This window comes from Natator depressus, chromosome 2 (genome assembly GCF_965152275.1).
Source record: "Natator depressus isolate rNatDep1 chromosome 2, rNatDep2.hap1, whole genome shotgun sequence".
NCBI lineage: Eukaryota > Metazoa > Chordata > Testudines > Cheloniidae > Natator > Natator depressus.
Window position 1 is genome coordinate 204,389,464 of NC_134235.1, and position 20,626 is coordinate 204,410,089.

General features: G+C 38.3%; 1 protein-coding gene across 2 annotated transcripts in view; it reads left to right on the forward strand.

Annotated features, from left to right (window-relative positions):
• Positions 1-9,175: 9,175 nt before the first annotated feature.
• Positions 9,176-20,626, forward strand: part of IGF2BP3 (insulin like growth factor 2 mRNA binding protein 3) — a 163,770-nt gene continuing 152,319 nt past the window's right edge. For both annotated transcript variants that reach the window (XM_074945782.1, XM_074945784.1), the window contains exons 1-2: positions 9,176-9,767; positions 11,588-11,648. In XM_074945782.1, the coding sequence (XP_074801883.1) occupies positions 9,593-9,767; positions 11,588-11,648 (236 nt within the window). In that variant the 5' untranslated portion in view covers positions 9,176-9,592. The remainder of the gene's footprint in view (positions 9,768-11,587; positions 11,649-20,626) is intronic.

Consider the following 20,626-nt stretch of genomic DNA (forward strand, 5'->3'; position numbering starts at 1 on the left):
CTCTAACCTGAGTTTCCTGATTTATGGTTTAATTAAGCAACTTTAACACTGAATTAAATTAAATTATTTTGCATTTTACTTAAGTTAGTACTGAAGTCAACATTTTAATTTCCTATTTTGAAAAAAAGATTAAAGATCTTATTTTGCCCATGATCTTATGTTTTTAGCTCAACATTTTGATTTTAGCTTTGACTATTATTATTTTAACATTGTAACCAAAGCAGATATGCATATACAAAAGACAGTGATATAAAAAATACACTTTTTGAACCTTCTTGAGGTTGTTACTGAATTTCAAAGAGTGATATCCAATGTTTCAACAGCATCATTCAAGGTCTCCCTTTAAAAAACAAAAACAAAACAAAGAACAAACATAAACCAAAGTATTGGTATGTCTTTGTAAAAATAAAGTTATTTTAGCAATGTTAAGTTACAGCAAATAATGTAGATGTTATTCTGCGCTTAAACTACTACATATATGAATGTGTCACGGAATGTTTACATATAGGTTGAAGTTTTATAACAGGTCTGATGCTACAAAGCTGATTTCTTTCCCTTGGCCTCTGTGACCCCTATTATACTATTTTAGTATGCCTTCAGTGACCTGAGTTTTTAAATGCATGAACCACAAACCTCATAGAAGTTCACCATAAAATAATAAAATAGAGTGAATTCAGTATTAAACTTTCAGGCTTATCTAAACATATTGTTTAGCTTTTCTCTGTATTTTATGGTTGCTCACAATTCCAACTTTAGTTCACAGGAGGCTTTACATGTGAAGGAGACACATGGGTAAGCTGTTTCATTACCTATACTTTAGAACATAGGATTTTATCACTTATATTAGACATTTAAAAACAGTCTTTAAAAAAAAATTCATCTTAATATACAGAAACCAGTTATTTATCAATAGAAACATCCTATTAGCCCAAATTTTACCAAGGACAACAAAACTCAGATATAAATTAGGTATTTTAAAATCAGAATTAGTTTGGGAGTAGCAGTATTTTTCCTTGCCAAATTAAGTTACATTTATTTCCACACATTATAATTATGATGATGCAGGATACTTTTTGGATTATGGGACTTTTTCTTCCAGGGACAAAGAATTATATTGTTGAAACAGTGGTTATCAGTCTAATAAAAAAAAAAATCTTTGTATAAGTCCTAGTTACTTGGTTGTACCAGATGATGTTTTACAACATCTGGGAACATAAGTAAATTTGTTCAGACTACTTAACACTTGCAGTGCCATAACTGAGTAAAAAGGACGGTCTATGTATTTTCATTATATACATTATTGTGCAGATTATTTTAGGTTGATAGTGGTTACATGAATACATCATTGGTAGTTTGATTTTCTTAACAATATGTTAAGCTAACTAGTTACAGAAGAAACAGTTATATGGTTTGTATGATAAACATACAACTGCAGAGGATTTGTTTAAAACTAAGTAAAAATAACTGAAGTGACAAAATTACTAAGGGTATAAGCACTACTGTCTTCAGGAGGAACCAATCTCAGCTGTTTAGCTAAATTGAGGAAAGAACTGAAGAGCAACAAAACTGGATTGCAATTAACATTGCTACCTTATGATCTTGAGAAAAATAAAAAAGTAGCAAGCAATGAAACCCTAATGTGTTTGAAAATTTGCTTTAAAAAAAATTACTGACCAATCGTTTCAAGTATAAAATCGTAAGTAACTAATTTTATATTATAAGCAACTATTTTGATTATTTCCTGGAAATTTTAATATTTCAATCTAATGAAATACAATTTGTAAAAGAGAGAAAACAAAATCTAAACTAAACATTAATGAACTGAGTTACACATATCAACCTCAGCCTACAAAATAAGTTACTTTTAAGACATGGGACTAATTTAAAATATTTTATTTGTAAATCCTAGGAAACTTTCCAACACTAGCAAGTTTAACTTTTCTTTTGTTGACATCACAGAATAGAGTATTATTACAGCTGTAAGTCTTTCAGAGTTTTGTCAAAGACTGGCGCTACACCAGATTTTTCTTCACAAATCTTGAAATAAGGTAAATTTTGAAAATCTTCCCAACAGAAATGTAATCTATAGATGTTGGTTATTTAGAGAGAAAGGATAGACCAAGATCCAACCACAAAGCAGTATTAAAAAGCAAATTTAAGGCTCTCGTCCTGTAACCTACAGATATTAAAGAAAGGTTTGGGCTATGTTCATCAGGTACCTATGATGTTGAATACTAGCTGAAAACATAAGAATATGTTTTGCTTTACTAATATTATAGTGGAGAGCAGCTTCTTATTGTTCTCTCCAGTGAGATTTCATGCTTGGGTTGCTGTCCCATTTTACTCCATTAGTTAATACATTTTTCCCCTTGGCAAGAGACCTGCTGGATCAAATGAGTAGCAAACAAGAAACATATTTTGACTTCTTCCAAATGCAAATACATACATATATAAGATAAATTATATTTAAATTAGGACAAGCATTTTTATTGTCTGTGAAATAACTACTTAATTTTCAGTTCTTGATTTCTTATAAAGGGTCCATAAATCCTTTGTATATAGAGGAAGCCATATAAACAATTACTACTGTCACTTTTTGAATTTTCCTGCTTCTTCACTAGATATGTTTTACATGAGGTTTATAATTTGAGAGATATATTTTCCATACAATAACCAGCTTTCCTCCTGTACAGTACTATACATTATCTACAAAGTTTCAGATATTAATACACTAAATATTTGTAAGTCATTTTGAAGCTCAAACTTTAAATCCACTTATGCCATGCAAATTAATATTGTGCTGAATATCTGTTTTACATATAAACAATCTTAAAGGAGTTTAGGCTACATTTATCTAATGTAATCATACAAAAATAATCAGGTTTTCATTTTGCAAGAACTGTTTTGGGAACGTCTAACAATTAGAAACACAATAAATAGAGAAATCAGTTACTGCATAAGAATATTCTTCCATAAAATGTAAGAGCAAGTTATTTAATTTTCCACTAAAATATATAGCACCACGTATGCATTGCAGTTATTTCTCTTTCAGATTATAATGGAATATTTACATTTTGTTTCTACCATTATTTTCATTTTTATCTAAACTCTTTAACAACTCTTCTTAGCATTACAAATAAATAAAGCAAAAATAAATAACTTTTTTGGTAAATCAAGCCACAAAAGTTAACTTCTATATATTTTCTTAATATTTTTAAGAAGTGAAAAAATTAAACAGATTTCTTTGTTACAATTATTTTTACCCCAACCACTAAAACTTGATATAGTTCTCATTTATGTGCCTCATTATTAGTAAGTATCTATAGCAAATAACTGCATACATATACACTATACTGATTATGTTCATTCACTTACTGTTATGGATTCAAGATTAAAACTTCAATACAGTAATTGATAACTAACTGTTCTTCAGGAAATGGTCTGTAAAGAATTTGTATACTGTTGTAACTTTGCTAATAGCAAAAAACAATAAAAGTGTTACAACTGCTTTCATCCAAGTACACTACACAAGTTATGAATAGTTTCCTATGTTTATCTGGATTTCATATTTATTTATTTGATTAATTTTAGATAATTTTCTTAAATGTTTTAAAAGTTATTTATACTAGTACAAAATACATAATGTAGGTCTCAATGGATGTTTTAATTCAGTCTTATTAGCAACACAAATCAATATGACAGGTATTGGCTGGTGTAAGTGATTATTCCAGTTAAACCTGCAAAAAAGCTGTATGTGCTTATATGCTTGATAGTTTTTGAATGCAAACAGTAGCAATATTGATCAGATATTGGACTGCTATCATGTAACCGAGTGACAAAATGAACTGCAGCACCTTGGTGAATGCACTTTTTCAGTCTCTCTGCTGTTCATCTTGAAGACTCCTATTTCATTTGTTTTCAGTTTGTCTCTGAACTGGATTTGTTTTTGCCTTACCACCCCCCACCCCCAAATTTTTACATCTTCACAAAACTAGGCTGGATCAGCCATCCTAGAACTAGCTGTTCAGCCATAAAACTGCAACATCCTTACCTACCCTGTAGCTGTTTCAAACAAAAAGGTTTTTATGTATTTTGTCCATGGCAAAATAATTATGTACTGTTTTGTTAGTCTTTTTCGGTTTTTAAAAAAATGTATTTTAAGATTTAGCTTTGGAAACTCTGGGGAAAGCTACTAATGTAGTTTCTTTAGAAACGTTTGAATATTAGCAGTCATTTTACAAAAAAATAAGAGAAAATAAAGTATTCTCGCTACCTACAACGGATCTTAACGGCTAAGGCAGAGTCAGAGCGTGGAAAAGAAAGAGGCACACGAAAATGGTGAGAAGCTGCATTGCTCGTCCTGCAGCGTGGTACAAACTTACACGTTTACAAAGCATCAGCCCAGCAGAACCCTCCATCAGCCATTAGAGGGTGAACGAATCGCAGGAAGAACTACACATTGTATCGCTTCATCCTACCCAGTAACACTTTGTTTCCTTTTTTTAGGGGCCCAACAGAACAATCAGAGGACAGAAACAAAAACACCCGAGAGAGGAAAGGGGGCTGTTTTCGCGCCATAACCACTCCAGCGGCAGGGAGTGCACGCAGGAGGCCAATGAATGGGGAGAAGAGCAAACAAATCAGGCAGGCCGTGGCCCCAGCACAAACGAGGCTGGGAAAGCTGGTAGGTGCAGCTCTGAGCCAATAGGAGGCAACGCTCACTCACAGCCTCCGAGTCATCGCTGTGAGCTCAATGCTCTGCTTACTACGATTACTACGGCGGCTCCCTCCCAGGCGCCCTGCGCTTGTTGCTAAACTGCAACCTTGCTCCTTTGCTCTACGTGCTGAGTTTGCTCAAATGGCTTTTGTAGGAGGAGGCGGGTAGTTTCCAGCTGGCAAAGAACTTCTGCACGATCCAATCCGTTGTCTTTACAATTGATTGGATCATGACAAAAAGGTTGTTTGATATTTATATAGCATAGATGACTTCTGCAGCCTGGTTAGTCTGTCTCCATGTTAATGTGGTGCTAGGGTGGGCAGTGTGTGGGTTGTTTATTTTCCCCTCCTTTGACTGCCTTTGGGGTGTCCTCTTCGTCTACGGTGTTAGCTTCGTGCATGAGTCAGTTTCGCATCCATGTTCAGGCCAATTAAAGGTCGCTGCAAGCTATAGGAAGCTTTAGTTGAGGCAAAGACAAGGCAGGGCCTTGAAGGGCGGAGGGGTTTGGAAGGGGGAGGGGAGGATGAGAACGCACCAGAATGCTAAACAATTAATGATGTTTCTAACATTTGCTAATCACGGGTCGTGTCAATACAACCTTCTTCCCCCTTCCCCTAAAATCGTATGCATCTCTCTTTCCTTGTTTTGGGCCTTAATACAGTGAAAAAGAGAATCGCCTTCAATGACCTTTCAATTCCTTCCATGATATAAGCAACTGTAATAGTCCTAAAACAAGTACAATGCATATTCTTCATGCAGATTATGGATGCCAGATCTCTGATGTATCCTAACCCTTATCTAATGCCAGTTGAAGTCGGTCTAAACAGGTAAGAGTTTGCTAGATCATTCACAGGCCCTTCAAATACCTCTACCCTATAAGTATATTATGATTTCTATTTGTTGTTGTTTTTATGGCAGAAAGACCAACGCATTCCTCCTCCTCATTTTCCACCGTAATTATCACTTAAACAGAAACTTTTAAAATATTAAATAATGTTCTAAAATATAATTATCTTCAGAACATACTCACCTGTATCTTTTTTTAAAAAGAAATTAATTTTTACAACCGTGACAGAGCAGTATTAGTTAAAGAAATCCACATCTGGTGGCAAATACTATTGCTTCATATCAATCTATTGTGTGTACTAGTATTATGAGGAAAATAATTTATTCAACAGTCTCTCTTTCTCTTTTTTCCTTGACATCTGTAAAGGCAGCACATGTTTTGTCACTGGGGGGAGGGGAAGCTTTAGCTAAATGATTACACTTTCTATTACACAAGTGATAAAACTTTAGTAAACTTTACTTTTACCCTTAATTTTCCTATGAAAATGTTTTAAAAGGAAATTGAGCCAAATAAAGGTTAGTCTTGTTCAGCTTCCTCATATGGGATAAAATTCAGTAACTTTAATTTTTGCTGTACATATTTTTTCATATGTTAAAAGTAACAGCTCAAATGTTTTGAATTTGGTAAAACTGGATCCACACATTTCTAGAATACGAGGCTTGCTAAATATCTAGTTAACTATAAAAGGATATATTGTAAGTTATTTAATTTGGGCTTAAAATAAATTACATATCAAATTATAAATTTTATATAAAAAAAGATGGTCACCTAATTAAATTTTGGGTGTTAAATTAAATTTGTATATGGTAATCAGAATAGTTTATGCTATTTATCTAATAGCATAAACAGAATGTTTTATGTTAATATTTAGAATTTAATTTTGAAAACACTAGCTATATTGTTCTTCTTCAATATAGTTCTGTATGAACCGACTAAGCAACGCTTTTTCCCTTTGTTATAAAAATATATTTTCAGTATGTATGGCTGATGTTAACATGCAGGCTTCTTCCTCCCCTCTAACAGTGGACAATTAAATATTTGTAACTTGTTGTTGTTGGACAACTGATGTATGGTTTGACTTAAATTCCCACTTCTGAGTTTTCTAAAGAAAAAAATGGGTAGCAAAACAGATTAGCAAACTAAAACATTAAATAAAATGTATACAGTCTACATTTAACAGTGTAAAGAGAAAATATTTGCACAATGCTTTTTAGACCACACACATAGAAAAGAGCACATGCAGATAGATTGATAAATTCAGTACAAATCAAAGTTAAAGAATAACACTAGACACTTTTAGAGAACACTGTTTAAACCACTTTGCAGTTTTGACTAATAGATCATTTTAAAAAACTTAACATGCATGTGTTCTCTTTTAATCAGACTTTACAAGATATTACAATAAATAAAAGTTCATTTAAGAAAAATGTCTCATCCAGAGCAGACTGCTGTAAACTGGTACTGTTGAGTGAAGCTTATCTAAACTAAGGAACTATTTGCCCATTTTCTACAAAATAGAAGAAGTTGTGTTTAAGGTCTAAAGAGTAGAACACAATAATACCTTTTGTCTACTACAAGAAAAGTAATCAAACTGACATTAAACAACAGATTTAAATTACAGAGATTAGTTTCTTCATAAGCACTAGTAAAATTATACCTCCTGGTTTATGAAAAATTATGCCTCAAAAGTTAAACTGAAATGTTACAATCCATATGAGATTATTTCATATTAACTACGGTTCTTATTTTAAGGAATGCCACATTGAATTATACCACTCTGTGCTAAATCTTCAATAACTGTCTTTACTGTGCCTTTTGTAAACCACGTGTAATAGTACATTCAGTCTGTAGTGTCCAAAGTAAACAACAAAAGAACTTGTCAACATTCATCAACAACATATTTTCAGGTTAAATTAAATTACGTGTATTTACTTATTTAGTTTGTAGAAGTGAGGTACAAAACTGTAAGCCTTAAGGTATTTCTGTTTATGCGTATTTCCACACAAAATACAGCACATGTGGAAATTCATTCATTAACTAATACACGTACTTAACTATTTTCCATGGAATACGTATTAAAATCTACCACAAAAAAATCGACCATGGAATAAATGAAACCTTCCACTAAAGTGCATTAAATTATTAAACAAAACCTACTAGATTGCTATATTAAATACAGTTCTGGCTTTCATTTCCGTATCCTTTCTTCATCTTCAGGCAACATTTTGTTTGCACTGGAAAGGCTCCACACACCCAAACCCCTCCCCCCTTGCCCCAAACCCACCATTGTACTCTTTACAAATGTTGAAAATTATGAATGATTCTTTAAACCAAAGGGGGGAGGGGGAAATATCTCAAAATTCCTGGGTGTGTTATTACCATCCTAGGGTAACGCTGGTTGGTTATTCTTCACATTTTCTAAGATGCGAGCTACCATTAACTAGATTAAAAGAAAGAAGGAAACATTTTTTTTCTTTTGGGAGGAACTAGAAGAACACGTTATTCTCTCACTCTGGACTCTCCCACTTCTCAATCATTCCCCCACTGTCCTCCGTCCACCCCCACCCTCCGCCTCTTTGTCCTTTTTTCCATGCTGCTGCGTTCCAGAGACACTGCAACCCACGCTAATCGACCCGCCAGAAACATTACCAGATGGGGGGCTCCTTCGAGGCTGGAAAGACCCTCATTTCCCCCTTCCCGCTCCCCTCCCTCATTTAGTCCCTTGTCTTTCTGCAGCGCGCAGCCAATGGCAAACAGGAACCCGAAAGCCACCAAACATGAAATCACAGGCAAAGGTGCTGCGCATAGAGAGATCGCTCAGGGCGCTGCTAATAAGAATATTACCCCAGCAGCACGCAGCCTTCCTAAGTACCCCTCCCCTCCCCTCCCCCCGGTGACCCACCCACACAAAGTGCTCAAGCCATCTTGCCAGAAGAGCGGAGCTTGCACGCACTACCCCTATGAATAATACGGTGGCTTCGCATCATGGGGAGAGAGGAGGAGGAGGAGGAGGAGGAGGAGGAGGAGGGGGAGGCGTGGGCAGTATACGGCATGTTTTCCCTCCTTCTTGGAGTACCCTGGGCGATTGCACCCGCCCCGAGAGACAGCGCGTCCTCACCTCCCCCCGCTGTTTGTGCACGCTTGGAGGGGAGCGAGCTCGCAGCGGCTGGCCCCAGAAAAGCGAGGCCGGGCGCTATTTGTGAGTGGGGGAGCGCTCGGCGAGGGGGTCCGAGCCGCTGTCAGCAACGGTGGTGAAGCGGGGCAGAGAGGGGACGCGCGCTCAGGGCCGGCGCCCATCAAACTCCCGAGCTCCCTCTTTCTCGTCCCCAGCAGCAGCAGCAGCTCTCTCTAAACTTGCCCCCGTGTGTTGTGTGCAGCCAGCCTCTCTCCTCCTCCCTGCCTGTCCTTCATCAGTCTCTCCTCCTTCTCCTCCGGTGAGTGTGTGTGAGAGAGAGAGAGGGAGCCGAGCTGCAGCTACTATCTAATTGAGGCGCTGGGATTCCTCACGTGAGAAGTTGATTTGTAGTTTGAACACGTGGCTCATTCAAAAAGCCGGAATATTCAAGTAATTTTCTTCCACTCCCCCCCCCCGGGTTTTTTTTTTTTTAATTGAGAGGCGGCGCCAGCATGCACGCAGTGTGACATTTTCATAGCCCGCCCGCTGCTGCTGCCGCTGCCAAACGGGCTTGGGGGCAAGACAAAAAAAGTAGTTTCTCCCCTCCTTTCTCCGCCCGCCATCCTGGTCCCCAAGCTGGGTGTTTCCCCCCCTTTCTCCCCTCCGCGGCCGGATCACACAGCAAACGCTCCGGATTCCGATTTGGATACAGTTTTTTTTTTTTTTTACCCCCTGAGAGAGGGTGGGAGGGACTCAGGCTGCAGATCTGATTTTTTTTCACCTCGCTCTCGCTTTCTCTCTCCTCCATCGCATTTTATTTTACACCCCCACCACCACCTTATTTTGCAAGCCGAGGCTGTAAGTTGTTGGGCGTGTGTGGATTGTGGTTTTTTTTTTTTAAACGAACGAGACCATGAATAAGCTGTACATCGGCAACCTCGGCGAGACCGTGAGCCCGCTAGACCTGGAAAGTCTCTTTAAGGAGTCCAAGATCCCTTTCAGCGGCCAGTTTCTGGTGAAGACGGGATACGCGTTCGTCGACTGCCCCGATGAGAGCTGGGCTATGAAGGCCATCGAAGCACTTTCAGGTGAGTCCCTCCATGCGCTCTGCGGCCCCCCGCACCCTCCACGCCGGCCCCGGGCACCCACCCCCGCACCTCTCCGCCTCTGTTTCCTGCTCACACACAGACAAGCTCTTCTCCTGTCCCCCAGCTTCTCTCTCCCACCCACATGACTCCCCCCCTTACCTCGTCGGTTCAGCCCAGGGGGGGACCCCGAAATCTGCCTCGCTGCCCCTTTCCCTGCCAAGGGGGTGGGGGCGAAGCGAGAGCCGGCCCCCCGGGGCTGTGTGCGCTCGGGCTGCAGGCGGCCGGGGCTGGGGGGCTGCTGCGGTGCCCGGCCGCGGGAGCCGGGGGGCTGCGGATCCCGGGCACGCCGGCAGGTAACGTGCACGCTGGCGTTTGACATGCAGCCGTCTCCTGGCCTTCCCCGCGCCCGGGGGTTGCGCTGCAGCCATGCGGGCTGTGGGAGAGGGCCCGGGGGGCGCTAGGCTGGCTGGCTCCGGCGGCGGGGAAGGCGGCCAAGGAGATGTTTCCACCCCCATCGCTCACAACAGGCCAGGGCAAGAGGCAGCAGCCTGGGCCCAGAAACCTAGCACGCTGTGGCTCCCCTATTCCCTTCCGAGCCCGACGGAAAATCCTGGCTTCTCTGCGGGCGTGCCGGGAATTGGGGGTGGGGGGAGTAGTTGGGGTGGGGGGAGGCCATGCGATTTAATGTTTGCATGGTGCGAAGGCAAGCCTGGCGATGTGGAGGGGAAACTGAGCCCTGCTTCCGGCGTAACGTGCAGGGACGGCGGGGCGGACGAGCCTTGCTCTGTGCATACAGCGCGCACCTATAGGCGCTCTTGGCCCCGCATCTCCTGCCCAGCGTGTATCCCCGGCAGCCAGGCTACGGGCTTGGTAGAAACCGCCTTCTGGGTGCACTTGGAAGGAGTTGTCTGGCGGAGCTCCCAGCCCCACGCGGGTTGTTGCACAGAGGGGACGCGTGCTGTAGCTTTCCCTACAGGGTGGGAGAGTAACCCAAACTTGAGAGGGAAAAGCCATCGCCCTCTTCCCACCCTGGCCAGAGGGGCTGGCAGGGCTCGGGCCCTAGAGGGCTGCATTCCTTTGGGATTATTTATTTCGCTTTCCCTTTGACTGCCTCTCCTGCACCCATCACCGCTTGCAGCAGCCAGGCCGCCTCTCTGCCTCTACATCCTGTTTTTGTGTAAAATGTAATGTTGCCTGTTTAATACGGTTTGCAGAGGCTTCAGGGGGGAGGCACCGGGGGCTGCGAAAGCCCTTCTGATATGCGCTCTCTTCACCCCCGTCTCCCTCCAGAAAATGCCATGAAGTTTAATTTTGAGGCCTGTCGCCCTGCGGGACGCGTTGGAGGTAGCCGGGGGAGGGAGGGATGCCCTGCCCAGAATAGGCAAGTAGGGAAGACACAAGCATTTTCACACAACCCTGAAGTATTCCCAATCCCTCCTGTCTCCTCTCTTTGAGCTGTAGGGCCCTGATCAGCTCATCCGAGCGAAATTTGTGAATCTATATTACAGAGCTCTTGGAAAAAATGGCTCAAATAAAGGAAGAAGTCCACTTTAAAATAGCGTCATTCACTTACCTCTTCGGACAATTATTGGACTAAAAGGAATCGCTAAAAGTCAAGTCCCTTGTCTTGTGATAGCAACAGCGTAGTGGCAAACTGCAACACCAGTTATTAATGAATAAGCTAACATGTTGCACTTTTCATTTCCTGTGCTGTTTTAAAACACCACAAATTCAATTTGGGAAGGGTGGGGAGATGAAAAAGAGGGAGGCATTCAAACACATTTAAAAACACTTCTCCCTAATTTTGTTTGTATTTACAGGTAAAGTGGAACTGCATGGTAAACTCATAGAAGTTGAACATTCAGTCCCTAAAAGACAAAGGTAAATACTTTTTTTTCTTGCCCTCGATGACCAGTCTACCACAATTTAAAAAAGAAACAAAACAAAGCTTAAATTATGTTTGCCTTCCTTGTGGATATCTTATCTACTTTATTAAACTAAAACCCCGCTATGATAGAATAATTCCAGAATTGTACCCTTATATTTTGAATGTAATGTATTATCAGCCTGCACTGGATTTATGGAAACCAACCCTCTTCATGGAGGAAGTAGGTTGTGATTGAATGACAAATAATTATTAAAAAATTTAAATTCCTGAGAGGAGTTAAATTTTGTGCATTAGCAGGAAATGAAATGGGATGTTTTGAACTGTGTAACAGGCAAGCATGTGAGCTTTGCTCAGCAACAAAAAGCATCTTGTAAATATACTTGTATACATATAGTTTTTTGATCCTGTCATGCTGGAGGCTGCAGCATTTTATAGCTCAGTTGTGTAAGTTTCATCTAGATTTAAGGAGGAATTTTTCTTTACTGTTTTGATCTGGCATGTACAGACATATGAGGAAACTCTGATTTCTCTTTAGTGAAGACATGATTTATGGTTCCTTTATTTAAGTGTGTGTTTAATTTTTGCAAAGTGAGTACTTCAGGGCTCAGTAGCATGTAGTTTTGTGGGCCTGATGTGAAGAAACAATGCTCAGATTCTTGCAGCAAAGCAGACTAGTACTTCAGTACTGCCTAGAGCATTGTATTCTGCTTTTTTCACGAATGTTTAAATTATACTGCACTCTAGGTTTTCTAGAGAGTAATAACAAAATAGATCGAACTTTGCACTTACTTGTTCCTGCCCTCCATTATACAAACAGCCATACTTCCCAGATTAAATAACTTTATTTAAAAAGTGCTCCGAACACATCCCTTAGACTTGTACAAAAATACAGAATTTCCTCAAACAGTTGATTAGAAAGGTGTGTATAAATATTAGTTGCTTTATTGTTGGGAATCTGATTGTGGGATTAATCTTTGTTTAGCAGTGGAGGGAAGCTTCACTTGAGAAAGTATGGTTGTGGGATTTTTGTTGGTTTAATGCTAGTAGGAAAGTTTTTGAATTTGTATTTATAGTGTCTGGTTAGTTTTGTTACTTGGAAACTAATGTAATATGCAGTCTTGTTTATTATGCAAGATGAATGTGTCAACTGCAAATTACAGTAGCATATATTCAACTTTTTGAATGTATAATATTGATTGAATACATTCTTGTATATTTAAAAGGTTATTAGGGTTAAATAGAAGAAAATGCAGTGGCAAATGTAGGAATTGATCAGTCTCAAAAGTACATTCCAGTCTTTGTAATATATGCCAATACAGCAACTAAGTTGTAAACAGAAATTTATTAATCTGAAGTACATACAAAAAGTGCGCTGATACATACGCCATTCTAAACACACTAATTTTATAATCACAAATATAGCTTAGAAAAACTTCTGTACCATTTTTGATGTGTTTAAATGCGCATTTCCCTGCTTTTAATAGAGTTCAACTGAAAGTATAAAAACACATTGTTCTTCGTGTTGGGGTTAGGCATGTTTTCATATTTGTGTGTGAACTAGCACTTTCTCTTCTACAACTTCCTTTTTCTGTTTGTAATTCTGTAATTTATTGGAAGAAATGTTATATAAAACTTGAGAGTAAAGTTAAGTTTCCAAAACACATTGCAGGGATACAGGTATATACCCATATTTGTATTTTTATGAATATTTAGTTACCAAAATGTCAGTATTATTTCCCACTTCAAATCATGTTTATTAAACATTATTTAAACATGGTGTGTCTGATCAGAATATTTCTGGACTTTTTAAATAGAAAATTAAATTGCATTTCTCATAATTGAAAATAAAAATTCTCACCTGTAGAAATCTACTTCAAAATTAATTCAGTAATGTCCATACAAAAGTAGTTTTCCTTGCTTTCCTTTGAAAACTGTGTAGTACTGCCCTTGCACCAGCTCAACAAGTTTGATTATTTTTTTTCTCCTACCATGGATCTCTAAGTATTGCCTAGTTATGTTTCCAGAGTTACTAGATATCTTTAAAAGTTAAGCCTTTAAATGTTGAGCTAAATAAGTAATTTAGAAAAAAGAAGTTATTTACATGTGTTCAAAGCATGGCTGTAAAAGAGATGTATTTTAAAAAAGCCTGTATATCTGTACATAGTAAGTGTGGCAGATATAGTTGTTAATGAGGTAGTTAGTCACAGTTCTTTGGAGAATCCTGTGAGGTGTTATTCAAAAGACCCACCCAGTTTGTTAGTATGTTGAAAGTCTAGGGTTAGTTTTCCATGGAACCCATCTTGTACCAGTGTGTTTTGTTTGGTTAAATAGATGTTACAGGAAAGAAAATTATGTGGAATATAGGTCATGTCCTCCTTTTAGCATGCATAGCCGTACAATTAACAGCATGATCAAATTATTGCTGCATAAGAATAACAGCAAAAGTTGTTTGTAGTGCATTTAAATTGTTCAGTGTATACTGTTGTATTAACCTCTATCACTGTGTAGCTGCTGAGTGGGAAGTTCCTACTCAATTTTTTAAAATATGCATTTTTGCATTTGTCTGCATTTTCCCTCCACACCCCCAGAGGCTGGTGAGGTTGTGTATTGGGGTGAAGGTAGGGAGCTGGTAATTCATAACCTTACCATGGAAAGGAAGGTCAAGAGGTGGTGAGTCCAGAAGACTCATCATTGTGAAGTGTGGTTTGTTATTCAGAGTGAAATTCTTAGACCCAGTACTCACTGTATTCTGAACTTTTCAGACTGGAATGTCCAATAGTGGGAACACCCACATTTGCCAAAATCACCTTTATACCTGCTGTGAAAGGCAGGTTGGGACTATGGTACTGTGGAATGCCTACTGAAGCATTAAGATAGATGCTGGGTACATTGCAACTGTAGCTGGGGTGGGGGAGGGCTGGTAAAGGTTTACTTGCAAGAAGGGTGGAGATTTTTGGGTGGGAGGTGCCTACTGTTTCATAAGCCAAAAGTTTATTCCTGATTTACTACTGAAATCTCAAGGGAATGTGAAAGGGAAATGTGGAATTTTTGCATTCAGAGCTTATGAATCATGGAAGACTATTGCAGTACTTCATAGAACTTTAAGTCACTTCATTCAAAATTTGGAGACGGCGTTGTAACAAATTTGAGTGCTAGTCATGCTTCTCAAGAGAACACAGAGCATTGTTAGTTCTGATCAACCCTTCACATTAATTTTGTTTTGAGAAACAAAAATGGAGCAAGATTGATATATATGTACACTTGTGATGGAGCCCTTCAGGGACCCCTTTTCTGTGACTCAAGAGCAGCTGGTATCTAGTGGGGCAATGTACATACAGCAATCTGATTATTCAGATATCAGTGATGTCACTGGAGTGATGTGCAGTTTAGCTTAGTGGGGGGGGAGGGGGGAAAGGGTTGGGAGCTGACACTGGCCACCTGAGGATTGCACATTGAGTCAGTCCTTTAACATTTCTGAGAACATTCTTAAATCCCTGTAAAAAGAAAAGGAGTACTTGTGGCACCTTAGAGACTAACAAATTTATTTGAGCATAAGCTTTCGAGAGCCACAGCTCACTTCACGAAAGCTTATGCTCAAATAAATTTGTTAGTCTCTAAGGTGCCACAAGTCCTCCTTTTGTTTTTGCGAATACAGACCAACACGGCTGCTACTCTGAAACCTTAAATCCCTGTAAAATTTATAGACCTTCAACTAAAATTAGATTGTATTTATTTTTTTTTTTTGGCTTTAGGGGAAAACTTGCTGTGACTTTCTCTTTAAGAGCTTAAAATGGTTAGTTTACACTTACAACTCAGATATTATGGTACTAGTGAGGCATTTTCTAGCTGGGAGGATAGATACTGTTCCACCTCTGACTCTCTTGCTTTGTTTTTAAAAACAAATTAAGAATCTGAATCTGATGCCCTTTTAAAATATAAATATATATTTTGTGATAGTGGGAGGAGGAATGATGAGGTAGGGCAGATAGGTCACAGTCAGTGGATTTTAACCAGTCAGTTCATTTTAACCAGTCATTTTGGCCACTAGTAACTCTGTTACAGGAAACCTAAATAAGATTTTAATCCTAATTCATCTCAATTAATGTGAAGTTTGGTTTGAGAAGAAATAGACCTTTTTAAAATAAAATTGTTTAGTGAGATGCATATGAGCTTCATGCTGTTAGTTGTGGATTAAAATTTGTGTGTAATTTTAACATGAAGGTGGTATGTGTGTTGGGAGTGAGGGGATGAATGGTTTATGTCTGAAATGCTAAAGGGTGATTGAGCTGTAGTGGTGATTATATTCTAAGTGATCAGATTTTTAAATTAGGGACACAATACTTGTAGAGTTTTGTTTTTGATATAGTATGTGACTATAAGGCAGGGGTAAGAACACCATGCTAATGGCACATGGGGTTAGTACACTGTACATAAGTACATAAAATTGCAAAGTACAGAGCACTTTTTTGTTTTATGACATATTAATCTGTTCATTATGCTCAGTGTCTGTTACATGGAGGGGGTGGAGCACATGTGACTGAATATCTCACATGGCTCAAAATGAGCAAGAATCTGTTGCAGGAATTAGTCAAAATTCTGCTTAGCAAGTCTGGTTCTTAGTGCCTCATATCTACATTTGTTTTTGCAGATGTGAATAATGTTGTGGGTTTTTTTTGTTTTTTTTTTTACGGGAAGCTAATTATTGTTAATGGTGGAAAACATAAATTTGGCCAGTTGTTGTGGCTCTCGTGCATGCAGTATGTAGTTGTAGTGAGTATAGATTATTATTTACCCAGTTTATGGAGAATTATATGTAGGAAATTGCATTTCTGTAGCTCCTAGACTAGCTTTCTCACAATAAGATAGCAGTGCACCCGTTTTGTAGCAGTTTCTTAAAGTGGGGTGAACTATAAAAAGCACATGGCTCTTTATTTAAATTTTAGGTTAAGCTTTAAATGTGTTTTTCCTCGCGGCATTGTAGACCCTCAACTCTACAGGCATGCTAAACTTGAACATTTTAAGTAAAGTATAATTAAAGGACTGTAAAACATGGTCAGGGAGTGGTTAATCAGATTTTTTTTTCTATACAGTAATTAAACCCCCTGAAAAAAACAGCAGTGCTCTCTACATGGGGGTAGAGCTTGAGGCCTTCCAGAAGCTGAAATTATTGCAGAATCCAATTGCCTACTTCGTAAGTGGTACTTTGTGTAGAGAACACGTTACTCCAGTGCTCTAGAGTCTTTCCTTGCTTCTGATTAATTTCTGGGTGGAGTTTAGGAGGTTGGTTTTGACCTATAAATACTTACATGGTTTGGGACTTGGCTACCCAAGAGATAACTTCTCTTTTTTGTGATACCTCTCCTAGTTGCAATCAGCGGAGTGAATATACCCACAGTTTAGAGGGTATAGGGAGTGTGGTGGCAGAGTATTTTCTATGGTGGATCCTCAACTCTGGAAGTTGCTTCCCTTCTTGGTCCAAAGAGTATCTTTCTTTTTTTTTTTTTCTTTTGGCCTTTTGATAAGGCAGTGTGTGACGGCATAGAAAGCGGATAGACGTATTATGATTTGCTGTTTGGGCAAGTATGGCATGTCAGGTGCAGAAGACTATTGGGGTGCGTCTACACTGCAATAAACACCTCTGCCTGGCCTGTGTCAGCTAACTCAGGCTCCTGGGGCTGTAAAATTGCGGTGTAGGCATTTGGGCTCAGGCTGAAGCTCAAGCTCTGGGACCTGCAAGCGGGGAGGGTCCTGGAGTCTGGGCTCCAGCCTGAACCTGGATGTTTACACCACAGTTTTACAGCCCTGCAGCCAAAGCCTTGTGAGCCTAAGTCAGCTGACATGGTCTAGCTGTGGGTGTTTAGTTGCAGTGTAGACGTATCTTTGGTATATTTTGTGTATTTAACACCTTGTGTTGTACGAGCCACATAGGCTCTGGGTTAGCCATTCTAAAAAATGGTAAAGAAATGAAAATACATTGAAATTGATTACAAAATATTAGATGTTATGAAGCAGAAATAAGGAAATTGCTTTTCATTTTTCTCTGAGAATAAGACATAGGAAGATTTGTACCCTGTGCAGGTATTTACAAAAAGTTGAAATACAGTTCCATAATACTTTCCCAGAAAACCTCAATGTATTCTTTCAATTTTGTGCTTTCTAAATTTCTGTATGCATAAAAATCTATTCATGTATCTCTGAGTCAGTTAATTCTTTGATTGTCAAATCTGCTTAAAGTGGTACATAGTAAAAACTGTGAGTTAACCTCTGATGAAAACTGGTATACAAATGTCTTTTGTTCCTGCCTCACTTTTGAAGGAATCAATATTTTTTTTGAAAACTGGTTTTGTCAAGTGGAATATTCCGGAAGTACGTTTAAACCTGAGCCTAAAGAGTCAACTGGCAAAATACACAAGTAATCAAGCATATATATTTGTCTGGCCTTCTATCCTGCGGTTGTTTCTGTGTGTGAGCCTTCCTTTTCCTATCTAAATAGGGCAAAATATTTCAAAATGCTGCAGCATATAATAGACTGTCATATGGTCTTGCATTGAAGCTTGTGATGTGCTGGGATGGAGGTGGTAGTAAGTAGTTCCATGCTTACCTGGGTCTGTAATTTCCAATCCACCTGTCCACTTAAGCTGCCACTGAGGCAACTGCTATTTCCTTTTCTCAATTCATCTACTGAAAGGACCATTTTGGCTTTTAAATATTGTCTGTACAGTAAAACTTCTGTTTTACTTTTGGCAGGTTAAGACAATTATCATAGCTTTTAAAATCCATTTAATCAGTCATCTTTTTTCTTTAACCTACTTTATTAGCAAGTCAAGATGCAAACTAGTTTACATATGTTTATTACTTACTGTACTGTTTAAGTAGCTGTGTATATTATGAATCAATTACTGTAGGCTGCTGGAAATAACCTGCATTATGGGTTTAACAAAACCTATAGTGCTTTAGTGTCAAATGAATGATGTTCCCCTGCAGAAGAGGATATTCATCATATGTTTACAATAGAAAATCCATAGTATAAACTAAAATACAGCGCACTCTTCTGTTCTTGTCACTTTGCTAAAGCGAGTTCCCCTTCAAAATGGTTATTGTGAGAAAAATCTGAAATACAGAATGTAAGTTACTGTGTGTTCTGTGTAGTTTTCAATAGGAATCTTCCCTAGCCCCCTTTCTGTTTGCATACCAACTGCTGTTAGATGTTGCCTCTTTATTTTAGGTATAGTGGGATTGTACTCAACTAAAAAATGGCCTTCTGTAAAGATATATTTACAATTATATTAAATTGATCAAAATAAGATACTCTCTTCAAAATGAAGAGTATTTGGTTCTAACACTTTGGGTGGAGAAGTAGTTGTGTATTTTAATCATTTGACTAGAGCATAAATTATGAAAATTATACAAAGAATAATTCCTTTTTTGATTTAGGAAGTGAAATATTAAAATGTTCAAACATATGAAAGGTGGGAAAGAACTTCAGTTTCTATTTTAATCTTTACATTTTGGTGTGAGGAGTGTTTGATCACGGTATTTCAAAACAATCAGACAATAATATGCAGAACAATGTTTCAGATAAAATGCCTTTTAATCAAGATTACATCACAATAAACTACTTGCTATGTAAGTAGAAAATGGCTTAGTGTCTAAAGAATTTTCTCAAAATAGTTAAATTTCCTTTCTTCAATATTAGTACAATTGGAGTTGAATATTCACTTTTGAAAGATTAATTTTTGTGCTCAGCTGAACTTTTGGAATGCTATTCTAAGATATGTAAGTCTACCTTATGTGTCAAATACATCTTTTCCCTCTGGCAATAGCTGATTTTTATTGTTTTGGTAAATAGATGTTGTTACTATATTGTGTATATGTAGGTAAAACTCAAAAGTGGTATTTGTTCATGGTGAACTGAGTTCTAAAATATTCTAGTGCATTGTCAAGTGCAAATGGAAATTCTGGTTATAGCAAACCTGCACTTATGGCGTTCCATGAGCAACAAGGTTTCATTGTGTCACTGTATGTCTACAAAACTTGGTTTTTAGTTGTGTTCAGATGAAATGTTCAGAAAGGCATTTATTTGAAATGTTAGCCTAAATAATTTAGTTTTAAACTAAATCAGAATAAAGCTGAGCTTTTAATGTTTCACTGTAATCATTCTACATTTATGGTATCAAAAAGGAATTCTAACCTGTGTGGGTATAATAAGCAATGCTAGAGGACCAGTTAAAAGAAAGAGATTGACACATAAACACTATAGAACAACTCTCTCATCATGGGATCTGATCTTACAAAACTTTTTTCACCTATGTAGTCTTCAAAAGTCACATGAAGGCTTTTAGATGAGTGTGAATTTTCAGAATTGGATCCTAACTTTGGGACTGTGACCGCACAAGAAACTTAGGGAAAAATAACCTGGGTTTAATTAGGTTTGGTCTAGTTCTTTCTTTCTTTCTTGTTTAAAGTGACATGGAAGTTTATTTTGAGGATGGGGTTGTTAGCTTACAAATCTTTGGTGTTTACATTGCGGGAGGGTTCTGGATGTGAAGACAACTTGACGGGTTGCTCCTAGTTAATTAACATTTTCTTTTTCTTCTTTTTTAGAATAAGAAATATTCAAAATTAACATTATTTAGAAGGGAAGAATTTTTAGTCTGTTCACTAATTTTCTTTAGCTTCTAAATTTAAACCATGCTGATATCAAACACTCTTGTTTTGTAATTGCCCTTCTTTACTCATGTGAGTATAGTTACATATTCTGTATAATTCTGGTGGAAACTACTGGAGGAAATTTCCTGTGAAAGTTTGTTGACAATATGAATATATCATGGCGGCTGTTGCAGCACTGAAATGGCAGAAGGAAACTTAAAAAAATCTCTTGTCTTTTGGAATCATATTACTCACTTTGAAGTTGCCTTCCAAATGTCTAGTTGCTAATATCACATGTACTGTCCACAGTCTGACTTCTTGC